At 40.4% G+C, this 25,789-nt stretch overlaps 1 protein-coding gene across 1 annotated transcript in view; it reads left to right on the top strand.

Moving 5' to 3' along the window:
* Window positions 1-25,789, top strand: part of LOC1275447 (neuronal acetylcholine receptor subunit alpha-7) — a 104,193-nt gene that overhangs the window by 3,871 nt on the left and 74,533 nt on the right. The window contains exon 3 of the mRNA XM_061653071.1: window positions 22,681-25,349. Coding sequence (XP_061509055.1) covers window positions 25,199-25,349 — 151 coding nt within the window. The 5' untranslated portion in view covers window positions 22,681-25,198. The remainder of the gene's footprint in view (window positions 1-22,680; window positions 25,350-25,789) is intronic.

Here is a 25,789-nt window from a genome sequence, read left to right as displayed (position 1 = left end):
TATTAAATATTAGAAAGATTTAGAAGATTCAAATTCCAGTTAGAAAGATAGATTCAATATTAAAGGTAATTCGAAAATATAAAAAGGTTGACATTGTTTTGTACTTAACTTATCTGCATCTAATTAGAAGACTAACATTATTGGATTCCACTACTACGCGCTTTTCTCGTTGCTGTCACTTAATGTTATTATCTGTCAAAATAGTTAATCATTGATAACAAACCTTCGATACAAGATGTTAATGTTACAATATTTCAGTTTTATTCATTTCTTAATTCCTATCTTAACACTTATCGGCCCTAATAAGACAAGTTGGAGAGTTTCTAGCAGATTGCGGTTGATAGAAAATAATGAAATGGATGTCTCATGAATCGCTAATGAACGCTTCGTCCCTCATGAACACCTCGACCGAAATGAACGGTCCCTATTTCGCTAACGCTCCGTTTATGCATTTGTATGCGTGTTGAATTTTTCCCCCCATTTTTCCCTTTTGCGCGTTCAACACACTCAAACCTCGCACACATACACTGCTGGGGCATCGAGTTGCCGAACGATGTGTTGCCGTTTGTGTGTTGTACTACCTCAACACCAACGTAATTCTGTAGGGACCTGAGGCCGAAGCTGTGTGAGTTTCTTTTTTCCGATCATTCCGATCCTGGCTGAAAACTCCAGGCCCCGCCGTCAGACCGTGTGCTAGGGCGATGGAGCGCTGGGAAAAGAACGCTTGCCGAACGATTATCCGCTCTCTGTGGTAGTGGTGGTGAGCTGGCTTTGTGCTTTCCCTATCCACTTTCGCCCCCCTTTTTTTTGCCCCATCGTTGGCCGTCCCGATCGTCGGTTCGTGCTGCCTCAATCACCACCATCGCACCATGTGAGAACAATGAAACAAGTGAAAATTTGTCCTTCAAAAGTGCGTTCTTTAAACCTGTCACCCAACACTCCCCAGTTAACCTGCCACAGACGTTCCCCTTCCCTTTCAAGATACTAGTTTTTTTTTTTAACCTGAATGTGTGTGTTTTTTTACGTTTACTTATTTTGACTATTCAGTCTTACATCATTAGCAGATTTTGTGAGTGTTATTTTGCGAGTATTGTGTGTGTGTGCCTGTTAGCTAACAGCTTTTCATTTGCTGTGGTCGGGATTTGCTTCGGCTTCGTTTTTGGGGCTTGTGTAGGCGGTAAATGAGCTCCACGGCACTCTCGCGAGGGAAATGCCCGAAATCTGTGAGTGAGATGCCGCCTTTTCTTCACCTGCAGTCGACGTTATCCTGCCTCAAGGAGGCGTTGTGCAGTTTGACAGTGAGGAGGTTTTGATTTATTTCACTCCTCAATGCCATCTTGTTGCTCTGTTTTTCACTCTTTAGCAAATTTCGGAAATTTATAGAACGAATAAAGTGCTAACAGTATTCTAAGACACACTTTGTCGCAGTATAAAGTCGGTTTATATAAATGAATTTTCTAATAATCAAGGAAATGGTTATTCATTCATTAACTTTGCTTATAAGATATAACATGTTATATACCATTAGGCTCGTCTACCGAATATGTCAGCTCCATTATCATGATACAAGGTTTTCCAAGTCAGTTTCAAATGTAAACATTGCTCTTCACCGTATCCAAGATGTTTTTCAACGGCTATCAAATGGTTTATTTGTTTCAACATGAACTTTCAGTTTCAACATATGATTTTCAACACATAACAAAGAACTATCAAACTCAATCCAGCTGGAGTCGTGTTGAAAATCATGCTGTAGAAATTAAAAATTATTTTGATGGAAATGAAATATTAGATTGATGTGGAACAACATTTTACATGCGATGAATAACAATGTTTACATTCAAAAGTGACTTGGAAAACCCTGTAATATTAGTTTAAACTTTGCGTAATTGCCTGAACCTAATTTGCCAGAAAAGTGAAAGAGCTAGCTCCAACTTATACTTTATAATGAAATAAATACTTTACTATTAAACGTTTAAAAATTAAACGTCATTAACGTTAAAACGCGTGGTAAGCTTGCGAAACAAAACATTAAAGCGCTTTGAGCAAATGAAGCTATTTTCATCCAAATTCTATGGTTACTTTTCTGAACGTGTAGTGATTTTACCTCACTACAACGATTGTATATCATTAATTCACGTCCATTTAGAAAGACGTACTGAATATAACGATTTAGTAGTAATACATGGAAATGATTTCGTATTAACGTTGACTAATGATCTATCATTAAGGCAGTTTAATATGCTGTTTTTTTTAGTAAACAACAAGGCATATGTTGTGCCTGCAGTACCCTACGGGTTCCTACGTGGCCTAGAAGTTTCGAAAGTTATTATAAACAATTTTTTTTATTAATTTGCATGAGTAAAAAGTTTGAGTGTGTTGTAAACGTTTTTAAATGTTTGGATTTGTAAGTGTTGTTTCATTTTAGGTTGTTGCAAGCTTATTGACACCAACATGAAAACAACCAACCAACAATCTGGGGCTAATTTCCTTTCCTTACTGTTAGTTTTAGGTGTACTTTTTATCAAAATTAAATTGAAAGGGTTATCAATTTTTGTTATTTCAAGATTTACTATTCCAACCTAATACAAGTTGGAAACTAGAAGCATAAACTCACGAAAAATCTGCTCAATAACATCCATAATTCAATTCCCAAGAAGAGGATGATGATGGTGATGATGGTTGTACTACCAACACAGCCTCTGCCCACCCTCTGTGCTGCTTCACTAATACTTGTTAGGTCACACAAATTCAATAACGCACAGCTCCCCGTTCGGAGCGAATCAGGAACCGATTAATTAGTGGACGAGCCCGGTACAATTTATTTCCCTCATAAATACCGCTTACTCAATCAGTGCCACCCAATACAGAATCGGTCAACTAGGTTAGTTATGAATCACAGAAATGGTTCTGTGGTTTACCGGTCGTTCTCTAGTACTGGCGGGTAAAAAATATACAAACACAATATATATCACTCCCGTGGGACTCACCACGACCGACAGGATTTATGAAAACAGTCTGGTTTCAGTAAACCAACCAATAGCAGCAACAACAAAAAAAACCATCCCAGCATCGTGTCGATCACCTACCTCTTCGGAATGCATATTGTTGCGCGTCACTTTGCATCCCGAACACGTCCAGTCATTCGTGTATAATTTTGTCAGCCAGAAGAGCGCACCGGGTTTTCGGGTTGTCGCCCGTCCGTGGTACGTGCTCGGAGCGGCTTTTTCTTGCTGTCAAGTTTCCATTACGTACCTTACCAGTTGATGGTTAGCTTCACGAGCTTCGGGTAGGGCTTGGAAGGGTCTCCAGGGTGGGTGGGTCACTGTTGTGCGTTTCCGCATTCTGCAAAGCGCGCCCGTGTACCCCGTGTCACGTGACGGGTGCCGTTTTATTATCATCCGTTTTTTTTCTCGTTCTGCTGCGTAAGTTTACTTTCCCGTTTTGTCTGTCTGCCTAACTGCCGCTGCTACTGCTGCTGCTATTTGCATGAGTATGCAAATTCTTTCGCCCTGCCCGTACCCGTTAGCCGGAAACCGGAAGCGTGTTGAAGGGCACTGACGGTCCCCACGCGCCGCCAGGGAAAAGGGGCTTAGATCAGATCATCTTCGGAGGCTTTGGTGGCGTCCTTGGCAGATGAACGGGCGGCTTCTTGTTGCTCGGGGCTGACAAATTTCACGGAATCATGCCGTGAGATTGGAGTTTCCTGGAAGCAACAATGCGCGCTGGAAGCGTAACAGAGGACGAAGGCTTTTTCAGGTTATTGGGAGTGATTTTTTAACCAGAAGAAAAGGTGCAGTTTGCATTACAAGAGTTGAATACTAGCTGAGCTGTGAGTTAGTATTAAATCACATTGCGTTGCGGTATGTGTCATTCGTTCGATAATCAATAATTCTTATGCTGTGGCGCCTAAATGTATGCACGGTTATTGCTTCAAGTTTACTATGTACCTTTTGCCCTTCTTATGCAGTGACGCCTAAATGTATGCACGGTTATTGCTTCAAGTTTATTATATACCTTTTGCTCTTTTAAAAATCATGCATAAAAATGACAAAGCAACATTTTCACAATTCATTTTAACAATGTTTCATCTATAATAAAGCTTGGAAAGTTTTTCTTTCCTTTACGAAAGCTTTTCATAATAAATTAAATAAATCAAAAACATACACTTAGGCGCTTAGTTAATCGTCTAACACCTAATGGCCAATAGTTCATTATTTATAGATGAAATTTTACCATATAGCGTTAGGATTAGACCTATACTATGTGTGTTTTTAATAATTGTGCAGCAATACCAAAAGCATATTAATATTTCGTCAATCATGAATACATTATGAACCTTAATTTTAGACAGCTTTAGAGCGCTTGCGATAGTGTTTCGCTAGTCAAATAATCCTTTTTATTATATCTCTTTCTCTCTTTATCTCTCTCTCTCTCTCTCTCTCTCTCTTCCTATCTCACCCTCACTAATATGCATTGGTTTGCAAACTCGATCGATTGATTCAATGCAACACTGGCTCATAAATAATTGATCAAAGTGTGATGCATCCACAGCTGCCCGAGGGAGCGAGTTAACTTTTGACCATTTATGCCACGCCCAAGTTTTTGTGCAAAAACTCGTGCAAAAACATTTGAAATTTTGTTGAGCAAGCCAACCTCCCCCAAAAAAACAACATAACAAAAAACACAAACAACAACCTCAAGCCTCATGAAACCATGTGCCATGTTCCGCAAGCTGGCGCTGACGCTTTGGCTAATGTTTTGCTGCTGTAGTTGCAATAATGATTACGAAGAGCCTTTTTTTTGTTTGTTGGTGTTCAACACTTTGCGTATGGATGCACTGCTGCTGGCGGCATTCGGTATTGCTGGTGCATAATTAATCACGCTGCACCGAACGTAAACCAGCGCGCGGTGGTTTTACCCTGCGAACCGCTGGCTGGTCGAGCCGGAGCTGTTGAGCAGGGGGGAATTAAAAATTGATACAAATCAATTAGGAATGTTTTGCAGGTTCTGGGTAATAGATTCTGCTCGCATCTCAGTGGCTAGGTCCCTAGGTGGCTGACGGTGGCTTGAGCTGGGCTAAAAGAACACAACCCAAATCGCTTTCAACCACAATGAAGTTGTGGGACCATCTTCACAAAGCAGTATATGTTTGCATAAACAAATGCTTTCCACAAATGCTTATGCCGTGCCACTTTCCCGGACGCATGAGGGGAGGATTGCATTTTGCACCGGTCCTGTGGTTTGAGATAATGTACCAACCTTCCGTGTGCTGCACTTCATTAATAGATGATGCAGAAGGAAAGTGCATCGAACGGTTTGGAACGGTCTCATTGCTTTCCGGTGCAAATCTGGGCCATTTGTGGTCGGTGGTTGCTTTAATTTTTCATGCCTATTTTCATCGGCCGGTGCATGCCGAAGGTGTTAAGTCTCTATTTGTCTATGAATAAATGATGCACTCTGGCACAACGAGCCGGTATGCTGCACGACCGGATCATTGCACACTGCACATTATCTGCTTGCGGATGAATAGCTATATAGGAAGGGATAGAGAGGGAGAGACGGAGAGAGAGAGAGAGAGAGAAACTATTTTCCAAGTAATTGACGAGTGCTAATTGTCATTAGGGAATGAAAACTTAAACAGCTTCCTTTTTGCACTCGGCGATAAATAGTAGCAATATAGTGAGGAAATGAATTTGCCTGAATTGTCTCTTCTACTAAGGCACTTTCGCGTCGCTTCAATGAATTCTTAAGTATTTTATTTTATTTTTAAATTGCTCATACTTTAAATTTTAATCATATTACACTCATACGTTAAATTTTATTTTAAAAAATACATATGATAAATAATATAACAAACGTTAAGGTGCAATGAAAGAAATAGCACATTGTCTTGTGGTAGCTTTCTTCATTATTTTTGAATGTCCTTTGGTGCCAATCAAAAACGCCCTACCGTTGTAACGATGTATCTATTTTAGGTAACACTTGTCGGTGGGTTTTTACGCGTTCTCTTTTCCAAATATTTGTCCGCCCCTTCCTCCCCCACTCCTCGGGGGAGTCGTACCAGCATCGCGGAATGTCATGTGCTGACAAATGAGCCGTTCGTTTGCCGGTTTGGTGCGAACGTTTTTCCAGGCCAGTTTCCGTTCGCTCCCAGCTCAGAAACGTGTCACAACTGTAGCAGAAATGTTACAAACAAAAGCATACTTCTTTCTTCACGCATATGCCGTCGTGTTTGCAGCCTGTTTGGCGCGATGCTTTGCAATCGTTGCCGTTTCCCTTGCTGTGCTAGCTGCTTGCTGTAGTCCCTTTGGCTGTAGGTGGAAAATGTTTCACTCTCATTTCCACTCGATGCATGGATGGGCTATTCGGTACATCACGCTGGAGGTGATGATGTTGTACGGGATGTAGTACCGCTTTCCGGTTTCATGTGCTGCACGTGAAAACATTTTCCTTTTGATTTGCGTTTTGTTTTTTTCTGACGCTTGTCCATGTCATCGTTTGTTGATGGCACAGCTGAATGATGTGAAACCATTCTTATTGTATACTTGGGTTTTGGTTAGGACGGCTTTTTAGCTGTCTGTATAGTCTCTTCGTGCGTCAGTAATATCAAAGAAGAATTCGTAGATTTTATTCTAACAAATTGTATAATATTCAAACAATTATCCAATTATAAGTCCTCTGTAGGAAATTAACAATTATAAGTCCTCTGTAGGAAATAAGCTGCAACATACAATAACAACAGCGTTTAATTGAGATCAAATACGAATAAATTTAAAAATACATTTAAAAACCATACTTACATGGCTAAAAAAGTCAAATTAAAAAAGTGATTTAATTTTATTTATGATTTATAATTAAATAGACGTACTAATTTGGATAATATCAGTGTAACAACTTGATAGCACGTTATGGCTCCGCCATTAAAAATTGAATTGGTTTGATGCTTTCCCACTATTTTATACATAATTTTATAATCTCACAGAAATATTAAACAATTTGTTTGACAATCCCAGGCTCGGTGTTGCTAAATTATCTCTCCATTCATGCATACTTCTCCTTTGATAAGTACGGCTCAGTTGAACCGAATCCCGAAACACCGCACGATATCGTTCTGCACTGTTCCGTTACAGATAACGCATCACAGAAAGCTTACGTTAGTTAAATTTCTCTCCCCCCCCCCCCCCCCTTGCTCAACTCAATACAATACAGTCTCAACATCGTCATCATCCTTGGTTTCTGTTAGACATGAAACTGATTGCACACGACCGAAGCATTTCAGCAGGGCCTTGTACCAATGGCACAACGGTACAATTGAATAATGGCAAGTTGTAGTTGAAGTATTCAAACAGCGCCGTACGTAAACTTTGGACACGTTTTCTCTTTGCGGCACTGGTCCCCCTTTCTTTGGGCAGAGCCGCACTGTTCGACAAAAACAACCACTCCGGCATTCGGTCGTTTTGCAAAGCCTCGAATGTGTGGAAACTTTCAAGCGCACGGAATGAAAAGCAACCCTTAAGTGAACTATTCTCTCCCGTGTGCCATTCATATCTTCGTCGCCATCACCATCATCATCATCATCCTTCCATTACGACGGTTCAGTAGTTACACGTTGATGGCTCGCAGTGAACGTATCTCGTACGCGCCGTGCATGAGGCTGTGATGGGGAGAGCACTCTCATTCGTTTGCTGCGATAGTTGCCTAGCAGCCCCAAATGCCAAATCGTAATGGTGATAAAGTTTCCCATGCTCCAACCTTGAGCAGCGTATATCATTTTCGACGAATTTGAAATGAGCCCTTCTTCTGCTCGGTACGAGAGATACGCTGAAGACAGGCAGCCATCGTCGGCGACGGGCGGGTACGTTTCACAGACGAGCGGAATAATTGATTATTATTTGCAGAAACGTTGCCTGCCGAGCTCGGCAGGCACACATGCATGCAGAGCGAGAAGAATTAATTGTTTCGAACGAGGGAGGGAGGGCTGAGGGGGAAGGGAAGCGAAAGAATAATGCATCGACTTCAAATACCACGGGCTGGGAAACTTTGGGGAGCGAACTAATTGTTGCCCGGGCTAGTGTATGCTGGGTCCTCTTTGTTTTCGGAAGTGTAATGTAAAGCAAGATTCATTGCAGGCTGTGAAATATTGGTCCATTTCGTTTGTGGGAGCTGGGACTGGAAAAAGGTACTTTCTCCTACCCTGGCTGGCTGTCTAGTACGTGGTTGGTGGGTGAGACTAAGATTTAGTACATTCATTCGGAAAAACTTTGCACACTCGCTCTATTGCAAATAGTGGAAGGAAAGTATGCTTTTGGAATGAAGTATGAGCTTCGTTACAAAAAGGTACCTACGGGGTATGCTCAATGTAAATGAACTTTTCTGCTTTTGACGGATCGGCAAAATGAAGATGTCGATTTGGGTTTGCATATTTGATTGAAAGCAGTAAAAAGTAAGAACAGAGAACTGAGGTATTGGATTTGAGAGCAGCACATTCAAAGTTCACTTGCAAGTCCCATTGTATGCACTTTAGGCTTTATTAGTACTACTAGAAATGGTTTTCGGGTTTCAAGCAGTCGATTCATTTGAATGATTGTATGATTGATTTTTTTTTTGTTATGGCAGATATTCTTTGTAATAATTAAACTATTAAAAAAAAACAATGGGATATTACCCGATTCTAATCAGCTTTTTCATATGGACTTTGACAGTTGGCGGCTGAAATCTTGTAAATTCTCCATACAAAACCACACACAAAACTAGGTTGCGATTTTCAGTTTAGATTATTTTAGCCTCAAAGCTACAATTAGATTCGAGCACCTGCTCAAAAAATGGCTACTAAGGTGGTGTTTTCAATTTTTCAAGGTGTATTACAGAGATTGGAGGGTGGTTCCGTGGTCGTCAACTTGAACGACTCAATTACATGCCCGTCATAGTTTCGAGCCCAGAATGGAACGTCCCCTCGTAGCAAGGATTTGCCTATCCGTCGTAATGAATTCAGTCTCGAAAACCTGTGTAGGCTGTCATATCCGCGTAGGACGTTACGCCCAATAGAAGATTAAAGAGATCAGGTGGTGAATCTTTATTCAGACGTTCTAAATACATATACCTTTGGATAATCCCACCTGTATAGTATACCCACTTGGACAGCTGCTCGAAAACTGCTATACAATGCAAACAGCTGATAGGCTGAAATTTCAGCCTACGATCTTAAAAGGGAAAAGGGCCAAATAATAGAAAAGATTTCATGAGACCAGATTATAATAGACTAGAGCTTTTTTCTTTCCTTTTTGTGCCCCTTTTTAATTGTATAGTGATTCCATCAATTGGTAAATTTCCGTCAAGAATCAATTGTTCGCCAACACGTTATTTAAGCAAGTTTAATTTAAAGTATTTGAAGAATATAAATTGATTGTTTTTATTGATGCTGATGCTGATGCTATTGATTGATGCTAAAATAATGCTTTATTATTGTGTAAGTGTGTTAGAACTTTTGGCAAACTAGAGTGGCAAAAATGATATGATACGTCCTAAACGAGAAATAAGCCATGTACAGCTTCACTTCACATAGGTACGAAGAAACCGTTCGTAATTACCCTAAAGTACGTTAGCTCAAACAAATACTCAACGCAAGAGATCCGTAAACTTTGGCGTGATGTACCTCCTAATTGCAGCGATAATTTATCTAGGGAATTATGCCTCTATTTTACCTCCAACTGCTGCCTACTCACCCCAATGAAAGACCCAAGAAGAGGTTCAAAACCTTTGCCCAGCAAAAAAACCTTGATCGGTCGCCTGTCCACACACAGGGTTGCAGGGTTCAATTATCACACAACCATTCGTCTAATTCCGACCACCGTTCGTACAGTGCTGATGTGCACAATTCGCCCTAATGCTGATTCACTCATAAATTTGCCATCGTTCCCATCTTCATCAACATTATCATCATCACCATCAAACTCACCGGGGAGATGGTCGTTGCTCCTTGCCCTCGTTCCCTCGTACCGTTACTGCGTCAATCAACACGCGCGTTTCCCTTCTTTTTTTATCGACCCCTTCGCACCCATCCAGTTCATCATTCTACACTTTCCTTTTTCAAGATTTCGGTACAGTTTAGCCGTCTTCTTGAGTCGTTCAAAAGTTTTGCCCCGCCCCCAGCATCCCCGAGCCCAACGCCAGTAAGTGAAGTCCTGTTCGCAGTTTCCCGTTCCCTCCGGCTGCGGGTTTTTGGCTTTAGGCGAGGGCTGCGTTCTGTTTTCCAATTGTTTGGTAAGCGTTCAAGAAAATCCCAACCGTTAGCCATAAACTAGGATGCAAAAGAAGGCAAAGCATACATAAAACGTGAAAGAAAGAGCAAGAGAAACATAAAAGGCGAGACGTCTAGGAAAGGGCAGTCAAAGTTGTTCCCTGTTTTTGCATACCGATTGGATACATAATTTACTCGCACGTTTTTCTTTGATTTGTTCGCAACGATTCTTTACTCTGCTTTGCCGTTGCCGTTCGTTTTTAGCGCTCATTGGTTCGCACTTTGAATTGAAGAATGTTGAACTTTTATGTGTATATTTTTGCTTGTTCTTGTTGAGAAGAGCCCTAATTTTAGCAAATAAGAAAGAAAGAGAAAACTTTTCCAAAACACCATCAGTGTGAGGAAACAACACATTTCATCGTATCTTCTATCGTCTCTGTTTTTCTCTATCTTCTTTGAGTTGGGACTACTGTGTACGAGAATTTTTTATCATACAGTTTTCCCGGATGACGGTGAAAACTAATGAGAGGAAATGAGGGGAACGAGAGGAATTTTTATTTCCCCTTGTCCGTAGACAGGTTCCGTCGTCAGACTGTACGGGGGGCTGCCAGCCAGCTTGAAACATTTTAATTTCAAGTAAAAAAAGTATACACGAGTAGACGAAAAAAAAAAACCCACACATCAACCTTAGCTTTCATGAAGCTTTCAGGCCCTTCTTCATCACCACCATTGCCATCACTTTCTCTCTCTCATTCACTCCCTCTGGTGGGTTTAACATTTTAATTGAATAATGTTCCCTACTTAGCGCACGACCGGGATGCACTTTTCCGCACTAAGTGGCAAAGTGCTGCCCGGATAAAAATTCGTTCAAATGAGCTAAAAGCTGGGGAATATATTCCACAGTTCAACGGAGCACGTAGGAAGGAACGAATGGAAGGGCAAACATTTTCAACCAGGCCAATCAAGTAAGTTTTTTCGTGGGGCCCAACCAACCGAATGGTGTTTGGCACGCGGGCACAGCTTTCTAGCCACAAACTAAGCAAAGTTTCTTCGCTGAAGAGACTCAAATTAAGCGCTTTTAAGCGCATCTTGTTTGTGGGCGCAAACTGCAAGACTAAGTAATGCGTTGTGTCAACAGTGAGGCATGAACGGATTTGGTTTGCTCGAAAGTTCCGCTGTAGATGAAGTTTATTCTTGCGAAGAATGCGTACCAGATTGCTTCGTTCCATTGCCTTTTATTGGTGGTTTATTCATTCACTGTAAAGCAGTGATAATGCTTAGTTAGTCGTATAGAAAATCATTTAAAAAATGGACACATTTTCCAAAAATTACTCTCTGCGGTAAGGATTTGATCAACGAGGAACTTAAGAGATGTGAAGAACTTTAAAAATGCTCAGCTTCATTTGTGATGTTTAATCAAATATTAAATATAATTATGTGATATGCATTTGGGCTCGGTAAAACATCTAAAACTCGTACAATAGGTTCTATTCCAGATTGGAATAAAACTGTTTAAGTTGTGCTTTGACATATAGCACAATTATTAAATACTTATCATAATGGATTTAATTAAGATTAATATAACTGCTAGAGTCAATTTATTTAGATTTATTCTTTCACAAATTGTTTCACAACAAAGCTCTTTTTTTCGCGGAGTGGAAAAAATGAAAACTTGATAATGAAATTCAAACTTTCATGTATTAAAAAATGCACGCGATGGTAGAAATAGGTTGATTTTAATCTGGTCATTCCACTTAATTTAAGCAGGTTAATCCGTTGCACGCTATGCTCCTTTGGGATGAATTTGTCCTACTCTCGCTGTTTTATCCCATTTTCGCTTCGGCGGCGGTACCTGTCCCTCTCGCTCTCTCTCACTTCGTCACAACGCATATGTCAAGATACACCTGCTGTTGATAAACAACACAAACGATTTACTAAGTAGGAACTGTTTGTTTAAAGATATTTGAACATTTAAGTATTTATTATGGTATTACAGGGTTTGTCTAGTCAACTCAACACCATAAGCAAACAATTCAATCCCGTAAAATACATTTCAACAATAGCAATGGAAACTCGAATGATCTCTCATTGGTTGCTTTGTGTACGTTCGACGAAAATTTGATAATGTTGTACAGGCGGTCCCCGAGATACACGGTACCTCTTATACGCGGATTCGGAGATACGCGGTTTTCTAAATTTGACAATTCTTTGAGCAAATTGTACTGATTTGACACATCAATTGCAAATTGCCAAATAATTTCCGTTTTGATCGAATGTTCAAAACTATTTCAAAAGGTTTAAAACAGTTATATTCAGTCAGAATCATATCAAATAATTCATAAAGTGACTAAAACCGCCCCCTACTTGCAAAATTACACGAAAATTTGTGATATTTTAGCTGGAAATCACGAGATTCGACTTACGCGGAAATTCGAGATACGCGGTATTTTGCGGCCGTTTTCGGTCCCCATTAACCGTGCATCCCGGGTACCGCCTGTATTGGGATTTTACAAATTGGAAATGAAGCTTAAAGTGTTGGGTTGGATAGAGGAACCCAGTGTTAGATTACCGTGATCAGCCTGCACTACTAAAAAAACTTTCAAGAAAGGATAAAATGTTTTTATCGATTTTAAGTTAAATAACAGTACTGTAACTCATTTCAGCCAGAAAAACATGAAATGAAACCCATTAAAATATGAATCTTTCTTTTTACATAATTGCTGGAATTCTAAATGGCGGACTGTAACTGTCCTATGGATACAACCCGGATGATGAATACTGTTCCACTGACAGGCTAAAATTTCAGCTCATGGGTTGTAAAAATAAAAGGCTTGATTGATAGATTAGTGAACTTTTTTCATAAAGTGGCAATTTGAATAATATTGAGATAATCTTACGAACATGTTTAAAATTACTTGAAATGGGATTGACAAAAAAGCGACTGTTTATTATCATTTAGAAGCTATACCTTGCTCCAACTATGTCTATTTGACAATTTATGCTACTGAAACCAGTTATGCCCAGAAATCAAGCCCAATCAACAGTCCTTTGCAGAAAAAAAAACCTTCACTCGAAGAACTAAAGCTTCCGAGAGTCTTATAAAGCATGATTTTAAAATCACGATTACCGTCAACACCGTCCGTTGTGCTGCCGTTCTGCCGACAGCAACAATTTCATTGACAGGTGAGGCTGACATACCTCCTTGCAGACATTTCTCTACAAAATTGCACAGCTTCCGATCACTGTTCTGCCGGGCTCGTTTTAAAATCACGTCCACAGCGTACCCTCAAACTAGCACGAAGGGCACTGGAAGGGCAAAGTCTAGTTTGCCGAGCAATTGGCCGGTCAGCGGTCCATTTATGGCCAATAATGGTTGCGATTGTTTTCGACAAAACCGACTGACTTTTCATCAGCCAGCCAGCAAAGTTTTGGTACGGGGAGAAGGACAGAAGCTTTTTTGTGCCATCGCGTCTATTTATAGGATTTTCGGATCGATGGTAACAGTTGGTATCGAACACGGATTTTGCACCTCCCTGCCTTACCCGCTCAGCTGTGGTTTTTCCTCATAACCAGCCAATTTCACCGAGTGTCAAAGTTTGCCTTTGTTTTGCCGACCCGGGTTTTCGTGCAACGCCACCGGTACGATGTGTCGCTGCTAAAAGTGTTTTGCCGAAATAGTGGTCTTATTTTGAAGACGGCCGCTCGGTGGCAAACGTTCGACACAGTTTTCATGCCTGGCCAAGTGCAGCATACGGTGGCCACACTTGAAGCAAGCTGACACGATACTTGCAACCGAACCGTACGAACATTATCATCATCATCCATTTTTGAACAGTTTTGCTTCCAGTTTTGGCCTCCCCTATGCTCCTCAACGTCTGGTAGTGCTCCTTGACTGCACACAAAAAAAAAACCCCAAAAACCTCAAACCCTTCTGTCTGGTGTGGATTCTTTCGAGGGTAAGGCAATGATAAAATGTCCTTCCATTCTCGGATTGGAGCGGATGCAGGGGGCAAGCGACAGCCAGTGGAGTTCCAAAATGGGGCCATTTGCGACCAAAGACCACACATAGTTGTCGAGGTTCGTCGAGAGGCTCGTGCAAGAAGCTACAAAGAAGAGGGCATCCTAGAATCTCTATTGTATGTGTGTGTGTGATTGTATGGCTAGCAACATAAAACTACTTACCAAAACTGCTGTCACTCTGCTGCAGTCGTGCTTGTTCTGAGGAAATCTGTTCTTTCTTTTTTGTGTATACCCTGCTGGTAGGAAAAGCAATCGGTACAGTGAAAGTTGTAAACTTCCCAAAACTCCCAATTCCCTGTATCTTTACGCCCATGCCCACCACAGTTTCGCTGGTTGAGCAGTATCATAACTGAAGAGAGCGACAAAGGGGAAGCTTCTCCTCATTTCCTCTCCTACCGAACAATGTCGGAACACAGCCAACGAAGAATCGTTCCATCAAGCGATGGTAAAAAAAAGGAAAAGTAGGGGGAGCTGGTCGAAGGAAAAATGCCTTTTCGAATGTTGAACAATGGCTGAACGATTTTTCAACATCATGCCCTAGATTTTGCCCTCGAGACAGTGGAAAGAATTCGTTGTTACCTTGCCTACGACTGCTGCAGAGTCCTCCAACGGATAGACAGAGCTTGTCTTGTCAAGCTGCCCTCTCTCGGTGGAGCACTTTGTCCGTGCTGTGTTGTACGTTGGGTCAGGAGCTGGTGGACAGGCTGCCTTTTGCACCGGTGATGCTATTTAATGAAGCCTTCGAGCACGTTCTATAAAGTACAATTTGTAACCGTTTACTATCTGCTGCTGTTTTCTGGAGGAGGACGAAAAATCTATGATATTTAATTCTTTTTATGCAATCTTAAATCCAATCCCGATTGTTGCATAAAAGGAAATATGTTTCGGATGTTTTGAGATAAATTTTAGATTTATTTCAAAACTAAGATCTCTTTACACTTAAAACTATTAAACTTTGTTGTTAAAATAGGTCCAGAACTTATCTTTTTGAGGGAAATAACGTCGAGGCAATGCTGTTCTACTTAGGGGATTATTCGTATGCCCGTCTTTATATTATCACAATACCTCACCAAAAGGCGGTAGCTTTTATTTTTAGTTAGTTAATAGTAATTACAAATACACAAGTGATTATTTGTTAGTATATGTTATTTACCCTTAAGTCATGTTTAACTCAACTTGACTCAATTTTACTCCACTTGAGTTTAATTTTACGTGATTTCCCAATTTTTTGGTTTTCTTTTATCAGGATTTATTGGGCATAACCCATGCTTTTTAGGCTTAATTTCAGTCTTTTCTCGAGTTACGTGACACTCGAGTTACGCAAATTTTTATTTTTGACTGTTTATATGTCTAATCAGAACAACTTTCTCCAACAATTGTCAAATGAAAAATAAATTGCAATTTATCGAAAATTTTTAAATAACTGGAAAGACAGAAATAATGACAGAATAAAATCATTGTTAAACAAGAGTATTTTGGCTGCAAAACGTGATATTTGACTTACGCGAAAATCCGAGTTACGCGAATGTCTCCGGGAAGCATTATTCACGTAACCCGGGAAAGAGTGTATATTGATTTACATTAGGAGAATTCTAGTAAATCGAGGAACGCTCCAATATGTATGCAAAACGCTGAATAAATTGCAAGACAAATAAATAAAAAAAAACTGGAACCAGTCAATAAATTGTAGGAAACCATGTGCGCAGGAGACAAAATCACTCCTTTAGTCATGAAACTTGGGCCGGTCTGGTGGTACAGTCGTCAACTCGAACGCCTTAACAACACGCCCGTCAGGGTTCAAGCCCCGAATAGACCGTGTCCCCATACGTAGGACTTGACTATCCTGCTATGGTAACAATAAGTCACTGGCAGGCCTTCACTGGCAGCGGTTGTTGTGCCAAAAGAAGAAGAAGAAGAAGAAGTCATGAAACTAAACCTTCTTACGAACCTATACCGTCTTACGATATTCTGCAAACTGTTGCAAAAAAGGTAAGATTAGTTAGAACTATCTTCGCATGAAGGTTTTATCTATATATATAAAAATCTCGTGTCACGGTGTTTGTCTCGAGCAAACTCCGAAACGGCTGGATCATTTTCAACGAAACTTTGCACACACCTTATGGTGGTATGAGAATAGGTTTTAAGACTCACATCATTTTCAGAAGTTGCACTAAACTTAATTTATTAGCAATTTTCTAACTCCCATACAAAGGACATCATTGTTGTTGTTGTATACAGCACTTTGACAGTCGGTGTGAAGCGCGGTTTACACTCGGTGTAAGGTGCGGTTTACACTCGCTGTGAAATGCCTAGCGGTTTACGATGCTGTCACAAATATCCATAATGACAAAACAGAGATGGAGTACTTTAGTTTGGGAATAATGAATTAAAAAATACATGCTATTTCGCTTTGTCCTATATGCTGTTTGATGTTCCAAAACGAACAAATATGCTTGCTTTAACAATTGTAACATAAACATGTTTGGTTACTGATGTTCAACTCGCAAGTGTAAACAACATTTTTCGTTATGGTGTTTTTTTTTTCGGTCTGCTCGGCTGCGGTCTTACCCGGCGCTCTGGCACCAATCGAACATACAAAATGTATGGGATTTGATATGTTCGATTTGATATCAAACAAATCGAACATGTCAAATTCCATACATTTTTCATGTTCGATGTCGTGTTTGATTGGTGCCAGAGCGCCTCTTTATGTGTACATGGGGATATTGAATGAGTAGCAGTTTTCTAGCATACAAGTGACATTTGAGAGCTTAGAAGCAAACTCACGTTAGTACTTTTGTTTGTGCAATTTGAGTATCAAAACTGTGTAACAACATAAAAATTTTAATCGATATATCGGAAAAAACACGTATGTAATATAAAGTTCCTTCAAAAATACCTTACTATCCCTTTATTGATATCATTATTCCTTTACAATTCTGTTTTTCATTGATTGGCGTTTTATAGTAAACAATGCCAGCAAGGCGGAATATAGGACGAAGAACGAATACAGCAGCAAGTAAGAGAAGGAGCAGAGCTGAAAGAACATCTGATCAAATAGATCGTGACAATTTAAGTGTGCGTGAAGGAATGTCACAGTTACGCGCAACTCAGTCACAACACAATCGAATAGGGCGAAATCAACAACGACGATTAGAAAGAGCACAAACGCGCCGGTTCGTAACTAACATCCGCAGAACATATGACCAACAACGACAACAAGAGCATCGAGCTTTTTCATATTCTTCCTTCCATCGAATTGCATTTCAATACGAGCCTGACATTGCATATTATAACCATTCAAAAGTTTTAATAGGCTCCATGGATCAGGAATGTCGCTTCTGCCATGCACTTAAATTCAAACATGAGCCAGCTGGAATGTGTTGCGCTTCTGGAAAAGTTTATTTGCCATCACTTGAGACACCACCGGAACCGTTGAAAGGTTTACTTACAGGTACAGATTCTGATTCTGCCATGTTTCTGAAATCCATCCGAAAATTCAATTCGTGTTTCCAAATGACCTCTTTTGGAGCAACAGAAATAGTTTCCAACGCTTCTTCAAATGGTCAAATATTCAATTCTACGTTTAAAATTAAAGGCCAAGTTTACCACAAAGTAGGGTCGTTATTACCAATGCCAAATACTACCCCTAAATTTTTACAAATTTATTTCATGGGTGGTGACGATAACAATCGTGTAGATACGCGTTGTAGTTTCACTAACCTCAGTTCGATCAGTGCCAGACGCATTGTCTATGAATTGGACGCCCTTTTGAATGAGCATAATGTTTTATTGAATTCTTTTAAATCACATATGCACGAATTAACAAGTGATAATTATGCTATTGTCATTAATCCGGATAAAACCCCATCCGGAGAACATGTGCGTAGATTCAATGCACCTGTCATGAATGACGTTGCTGGAATCGTTGTCGGCGACCGTACGTCTACGCGAGAAATCGTTATCCGAAGAAGGAACAACAATCTGGAGTTCATTTCGGATACACATCGCTCCTATGATGCTCTCCAATATCCGCTCATCTTCTGGAAAGGGCAAGACGGATACTGTATTAATATTAAACAACGGGATCCAATTACAGGTAATGTCTTACTAAAACAGCAACATATTTTTATTCTACAAACTGTATGTTTCTTTTTATATACATTTTGTTATAGGAAACGAAACAAACAAAAAAGTTAGCTCGATGGATTTTTATTCATATCGTTTGATGGTTAGACGCAACGAGGATAACTTAATTCTTCGATGTCGTGAACTATTCCAACAATTTATTGTTGACATGTATGCAAAGGTAGAGAACGAAAGACTACGATATCTACGTCACAATCAAAAGAAACTGCGAGCAGAAGAATATATCCATTTGCGAGACGCTATTATGAGCGATGTAAACAGTGCCGATATTGGTAATAATGTTATTCTACCATCATCGTATGTGGGTAGTCCACGTCATATGCAAGAGTATATACAGGATGCAATGACATTCGTACGGGAATACGGAAGACCATGTTTATTCATCACTTTCACATGTAATCCAAAGTGGGAAGAGATTACATGTTTGCTATTGCCCGGACAAAATGCAACACACCGCCATGATATAACAGCACGAGTGTTCAAGCAAAAATTGAAATCTTTAATGAACCTAATAACAAAAATGGATGTATTTGGACCTACACAATGCTGGATGTATTCAGTTGAATGGCAAAAGAGAGGATTACCTCATGCTCATATTTTAATTTGGTTAGTCGATAAAATACGTCCTGAGGACATTGATAGCTTGATATCGGCGGAAATTCCCGATCCGTCAAGAGATCAGCTACTCTTTGATATTGTTACGACCAACATGATTCATGGTCCATGCGGCGCTCTTAATTCTTTATCGCCTTGCATGGCAGAAGGAAAATGTACAAAACGTTTTCCTAAACAATTCACCAATGAGACAATCACTAATGTCGATGGATATCCGATATATAGAAGAAGAAATACTGAAAACGGAGGGCATTCCTACACACATAAAATCAACCAAGACTCATTCATTGATATTGACAATCGATGGGTTGTGCCATATTCGCCACTTTTAACAAAAACATTTAACGCTCATATCAATGTTGAATTCTGCAGTTCGGTGAAGAGCATCAAATACATCTGTAAATACATCAACAAAGGCTCCGATATGGCCGTATTCAATATTCAAAATACTGAAGTAAATACTGCTGGATCAATTACCAACGACGAAATAACGGGCTATCAAATTGGTCGATACATCAGTTCCAATGAAGCCGTCTGGCGTATATTTGGTTTTCAAATTCATGAACGGTATCCGGCTGTAGTTCACTTAGCCGTCCATCTCGAAAACGGTCAACGCGTTTTTTTTTCTGAGGAAAATGCAATTGAACGTGCTACAAATCCACCGAGAACAACACTAACTGCATTTTTTGAACTATGTAACCGTACGGATGTATTAGGTGCCTTTGCTCGGACTCTCCACTATTCCGAAGTACCGCGGTTTTTTACATGGCATCAAACAAAACAATGGATGCCCCGTAAACAAGGCATACCAGTAGATGCATGTCCTGGCCTGTTTAAATCAAATACCTTAGGCCGTGTTTATACCATAAATCCAAAGCAGATAGAGTGCTTCTACCTACGACTTTTGTTGGTAAATGTTATTGGCCCCTTATCGTTTGAAAATATACGTAAAGTAAATGGGCAACAACATTCAACATATAAAGATGCATGTCTTGCATTGGGCTTGCTCGAAAATGAAAACCATTGGCACGATATGATGGCTGAAGCTACTCTTGATTGTACAGCAACCCAGATACGACTTCTTTTTGCTATAGTATTGACTACATCTTTTCCTGTACAAGCAAGCACATTGTGGGAAACTTACAAGGATTATATGGCTGACGATATACTGCATAGAATAAGGATGTCCCACAATGACCCAACGATGCCATACAGCGATTCTATGTATAATGAGGCATTGATCGCTATTGAAGATCTATGTATTATCATTGCTAATTTATCCCTTCATCATTTTGGGTTAAATTCACCAAATCGAGCTGCATCTGATGTAGTGGACACTGAAGTTAATCGTGAACTGCAATACAATATTACAGCAATGGAAGACATTGTTGCTCGCAACGTTCCACTGTTGAATGATGAACAATCAATGATTTACGAACAAATCATGCTGGCAGTATCACAGGGAGAGGGTGGTCTCTTTTTCTTGGATGCCCCAGGTGGCACTGGAAAAACTTTTCTAATTTCGTTAATTCTTGCCAAAATACGATCTAATAATGATATCGCGTTAGCCGTTGCATCATCTGGAATTGCAGCAACATTATTAGAAGGAGGAAGAACAGCGCATTCAGCATTTAAATTACCGTTGAACATTCATAATAACCCAGCTGCAGTGTGCAATATAAAAAAACAATCGTCTATGGCCAAAGTTCTGCAAAACTGTAAAATTATCATATGGGATGAATGTACTATGGCTCACAAAAATTCACTGGAAGCACTTAATAGAACACTCAAAGATTTAAGAAATAACAATCAACTCTTTGGAGGTATTTTACTACTTCTATCGGGTGATTTCAGGCAAACACTTCCAGTGATTCCACGATCAACATATGCTGATGAGATCAACGCTTGCTTGAAGTTGTCGCCATTATGGCATAATTTTCAAAAGCTACAGCTTAGCAAAAACATGCGCGTTGAAATACTTCAGGATTCATCAGCTATGACTTTCTCTGATCAACTGTTAGATATTGGCAACGGAAAAGTTCCTTTCCATGGCGATACTGGTTGCATTAAATTGCCATCAAATTTTTGTACAGTCGTCGATTCCCAGCAGACACTCATAGATTGCATATTTCCCGATTTACAAACTCAATATGTACATCAATCGTGGCTTGCAGAAAGAGCTATTCTTGCAGCAAAAAATGTCGACGTCGAAGAATTAAACTTCCAAATACAAGATGCATTGCCTGGTGATTTGGTTTCCTACAAATCATTTGATACAGTTTGTGATTCCTACGAAGCTGTTAATTATCCGACAGAGTTATTGAACTCTTTAAATTTACCAGGCATGGCTCCACATGTACTCAGATTAAAAGTTGGATCACCGGTTATACTGCTAAGAAACTTGAATCCACCACGTTTGTGTAATGGCACGCGACTGGTAATTAAAAAATTAAAGAAAAATATTATAGAAGCAACAATTCTAAATGGGAAATTTGTTAATGAAAATGTGCTGCTACCACGCATCCCAATGTTCTCAACTGATTCAACAATTGAGTTTAAGCGCGTGCAATTTCCAATCAAGCTGGCTTTTGCAATGACAATTAATAAATCCCAAGGTCAAACGATGTCTGTTTGCGGTTTGGACTTACGAACATCGTGTTTTTCGCATGGACAATTATATGTGGCATGTTCTCGCGTGGGTAAACCTTCCAATCTATACATACTAGCTAAAGACAGATTAACCAAAAATATCGTCCATTCATTAGCGCTTCGAGATTTGCATTAGAGATTCATAGTAGTTATATGTGTGTGACAAGTATGTAATTATTTGCATGTAAATAAAACAATCAACGTAATTCTACACTGTTTTACTGTTCCAAATTATGTTCTTAAACATATTATTTGAGTAATTAACGACAATGACATCCATGAAAACAAATAAAATGAATAAAAAATTTAATGTGAATTTAAACACCTATATTTGTAACTTAACGGACTGGCAGAAGGCGCGAGACCGTGAGCGGTTTCGGACACTCCTGAGGCAGGCCAAGACCGCAAAGCGGTTGTAGTGCCGGATAAGTAATTTGCAACTTCAAATACTTAATCGGCAACTAATAAAATGTGGGGTAAAACTAGGTTTACCGGGCCAGCTAGTGGCATATAATATTGAATGAACATTAGCAATCAAATTCCACAAAAAAGACTTATAGACATCTATAATACGACCGAATCCGTGATAATGTAAATCCAAATAAAGAAAAGCTTTAGGCATAATGTTTTCAAAATTATTTTGTCAATAAAGTAGTAAAGTAAATCTCTGAATGAAGTGAATGATTACATCATTAAACACAATGACAGGAGTAGGAACAGATTCTCCTTCTTCTTTTGGCTCAACAACCGTTGTCGGTCAAGTCAATCAATGGGGACTGGAACAGGTTCTACAACAGTTACAATACCATGAACTATTCTGGAGAGGAATTAACGATCTGCAATTTTGCATTGTTTTGTTTATGATTTTTTTTTTATTCATTTCGTTTTATTATTTAAAATTGCTATACTTTATTATACAAATTGTTTTAACCCTACCGCACCTTCAGCTATATCCATAAAAGCCTCATTACCTAACCTATTTAAAACAACCTCTTTTCTTTCCTTTTCAGTAAACGCCGTTCCATTGACAATGCGTGAATACAGCATCGTCGGTCGTACAGTAACGCCATCGAAACGAATGTCCGCAGCGCAGCATCGAACCGACGTTGCCACCATTAGCACCGAAAGCCCGACCGATCACTCGCTGCGATCGTTCACTCCGGTCCGGTTCCACGGCAAGGCGGACGAGTAGTCTGGGCACTTCGCACACGCTCGCGAAACGCATTCCGGACCCGCGGAAAGGGGGAAAAAATGAAAACTGCCATCACGAACAGCATTGCCGTCGCCACCGCTGGAAGTGCAAATACACGGTTGCACCGGAAGCGACTATTTGCGAACGTCGTCGCCGTTGTTGTGATTAATCGCACCAAGTTGAAAAGTTGAAAGCGATTCGCCGCCCGTACATCAGCAGCGCGTGTGTGTGGACACACCGGTGTCGACAAGCAGCGTCGGCAACCAATCTTCAATCGCCGGGTGCACTGTCGCAACAACTGCTGCCAAATTGCACCCCGTAAGAGAGCCGGTTGCGCTATCGCTAGAATTCTATTGCATTCTTCGATCGACTTCCGTACGGCCAAGGAACACGGATCCATCGGGGTGAAGTGCAGGCCGTAATCGTGCAAACGAGTGCGTGTAGTAAACGAGAATTAACGCATAGAAAAAAAGGATTGTAGAAGCACCACTAGAGCATACTTTACTTCCTGCTTCAAGGCACTATTTTCTAATCGCTCATTCTTGGTGCAGCTTTTCCAATCAACACTCGATTAAACTTCAAAAAGATATTTTCACTAAACGGGATAAGGGGAGATTGAGAGCGAGAGAAACCGCTTAATTTAAATTTCCACTCTTTGTGCCAATCAGAGAAGGCTTTCATCATCATCATCATCACCCTTTGCCAATGCACCACCGTACTTCCTGTCCCACTCCAGCGCAACAGCCCACCGGAAAGCGGGAAATTGAGTGTGAAGCACAAATCGAAAACCAGGAAGCTGCCCAAAACACAAGTGTGTGTGAGCGAGAGAGAGAAAAAGAGAGAAAGAGGCAGAGAGTTTGTGGAACGCAAGCAATAGGCGGCTGCCGATTTCCGGAAACGTTCAAATTAGCTCGCCACTTCTTCTCGACCTATACTTCCATCCGGTTTGACGAGTTCTCTGTGAGAAGCAAAAGTATTAAAAAAAAACAAATAGTGGGATTCGGACACGCACATCCCTTTGCTGAAAGAAGGGGCGAGAAAGGGAACGATCGACTGCTAATGTCGTTTGATGTCGACGCTCTGCGATATTAGTAGGACACATTCCGCATAGTATAAATATCGGGTTTTTGGAACATTAATAATAGTAGTAATTACCGTAAAACTAACACACTAATACTAGTATTAAACCGTATCGTAATACTTAACACAACTAATTATAAACAATATTGTTAGCAATAGCGATAAAGATATGATGCAGATCCTTACGCTGAGCGCGAATCACATCAACTCGAATTAGACACGCGAGACCGCGTGTACTGAAAAAACAGCTGCATTTTCGTGTGTCAAACACACGGAGCTAAGGTGGTGCATGCACCCGACGAACCTTGCACGAGACGTGTCCCCCGTTTAGAACGAAAGCCCATTAAACAACCATCGAACTGTACAGAAAAGCGGAAACCAACCCCGTTACACCGTCATAAAACGACATACGTATCGCGCGTTGCATACATTCTGGCGCTAGCGTTAGTGTTACTAGGGTGCACGAGAAAAAAACAGCTCGAATGTGTCGCATCCGTTTGCCTGGTGATTGTTTTGCCCTCTCGTAACGAGCTAACGGCCAGTTATAATGTTGATCGCTACTAAAGTGAGCTACAGGACACGCTTTCCCAGCAGCTTCCAGTAGCGTTCGAACCGAACGAGTCAAGCATGTTGTGTGAATTCGAACCGGGATCGTAGATAGTATCCGTAGAATTGGCTGGCAAGTGTGTTGTACAAACGCCGTCGACAACGTGTTACAATCGAAGATGCACACATGCCTCACCGCACTCGAGCAGTTGGTTCGATTGCAGTGCAGCAATAACTGAAGGCATCCCAACCCGCTGGCAACGCGTTTATTGAGCGTTGGGGGGTGCTGTGTGCACGCGGCCACGCGCAAACTGTTGCGAGCATAAAGCCGAACTGGAAAACCCCGCACCGTGCACGGCCGGAAGGAATTAAGGACCAACAAACCTGTGCCACACCCCTTGTTGCAAGCCATACACGGGGAAGCAAAGAATTGAGAATTGAAACTGATACAAGACTTAGCGTACGCATTGCCGGAACGCCGGTTTTGTGGTAGCAACATCGGCGAAAGGTGGAACACGCTGCACAAGTGTTGCAAAAGATCGCTCGATCGCGCGATCAGGACACCAGAAACCCAAACCATAAGGACACATATCCGAGTAGCGAGAACGACAACGACGGCGTATCATCCCTGCGAAAACGTGCGGCACCGTGGGAACGGCTGGCAAACGGGCTGCTCGCGGTGGAAGTGACCTAGCGCATCGCACAACCCAATGAAGAAGATACTGATCATCGTGATCAAGATGATCAAAATGATATCGAAAATCATTATGCTGAATCGGTATCATAACTTCCAGTGCTACAAACAGTTGAGGATATACAAGTGGATCATCGTGCTGATGCTGATAGCGAATTCATCAATCTGTAAGTACTTACTCTTGATCCTTAAAATTATATTGAATTACATATTTCATTTGCCATAAAAAGCCTTAAGATAAAATTGTGCTCTGTATCATACGGTTGGAAAGTAACAGGTTCAAATGGAATTTGGAATCTCGTCAAATTTGATTCCACTATTGAATGATTGAAGGATACTTTGAGGAACAGCTTGATGGACAATTGGGACTTTTATTGGAGACTTTTACATTTTTGGTGTTTTTTGTTGGAGGTTTTCTAAAAACTAAGATAATTAATGACGTCATGATTATTGGAATATTTGTATTGTGCTATATTCAAGCCAGATAATGGGTTTGAGGTTTAAATATGGTGATCGGTACACAATTTTGGTACATGTGTACCAACATGAACCTGACATAATGAATAATAAATGACAATCATTTATCTAGATATAGCGAACTCATACA

This window comes from Anopheles gambiae, chromosome 3 (genome assembly GCF_943734735.2).
Source record: "Anopheles gambiae chromosome 3, idAnoGambNW_F1_1, whole genome shotgun sequence".
Taxonomy (NCBI): domain Eukaryota; kingdom Metazoa; phylum Arthropoda; class Insecta; order Diptera; family Culicidae; genus Anopheles; species Anopheles gambiae.
The sequence above is the reverse complement of the archived record's forward strand: the minus strand, read 5'-3'. Positions and strand labels throughout refer to the sequence as shown.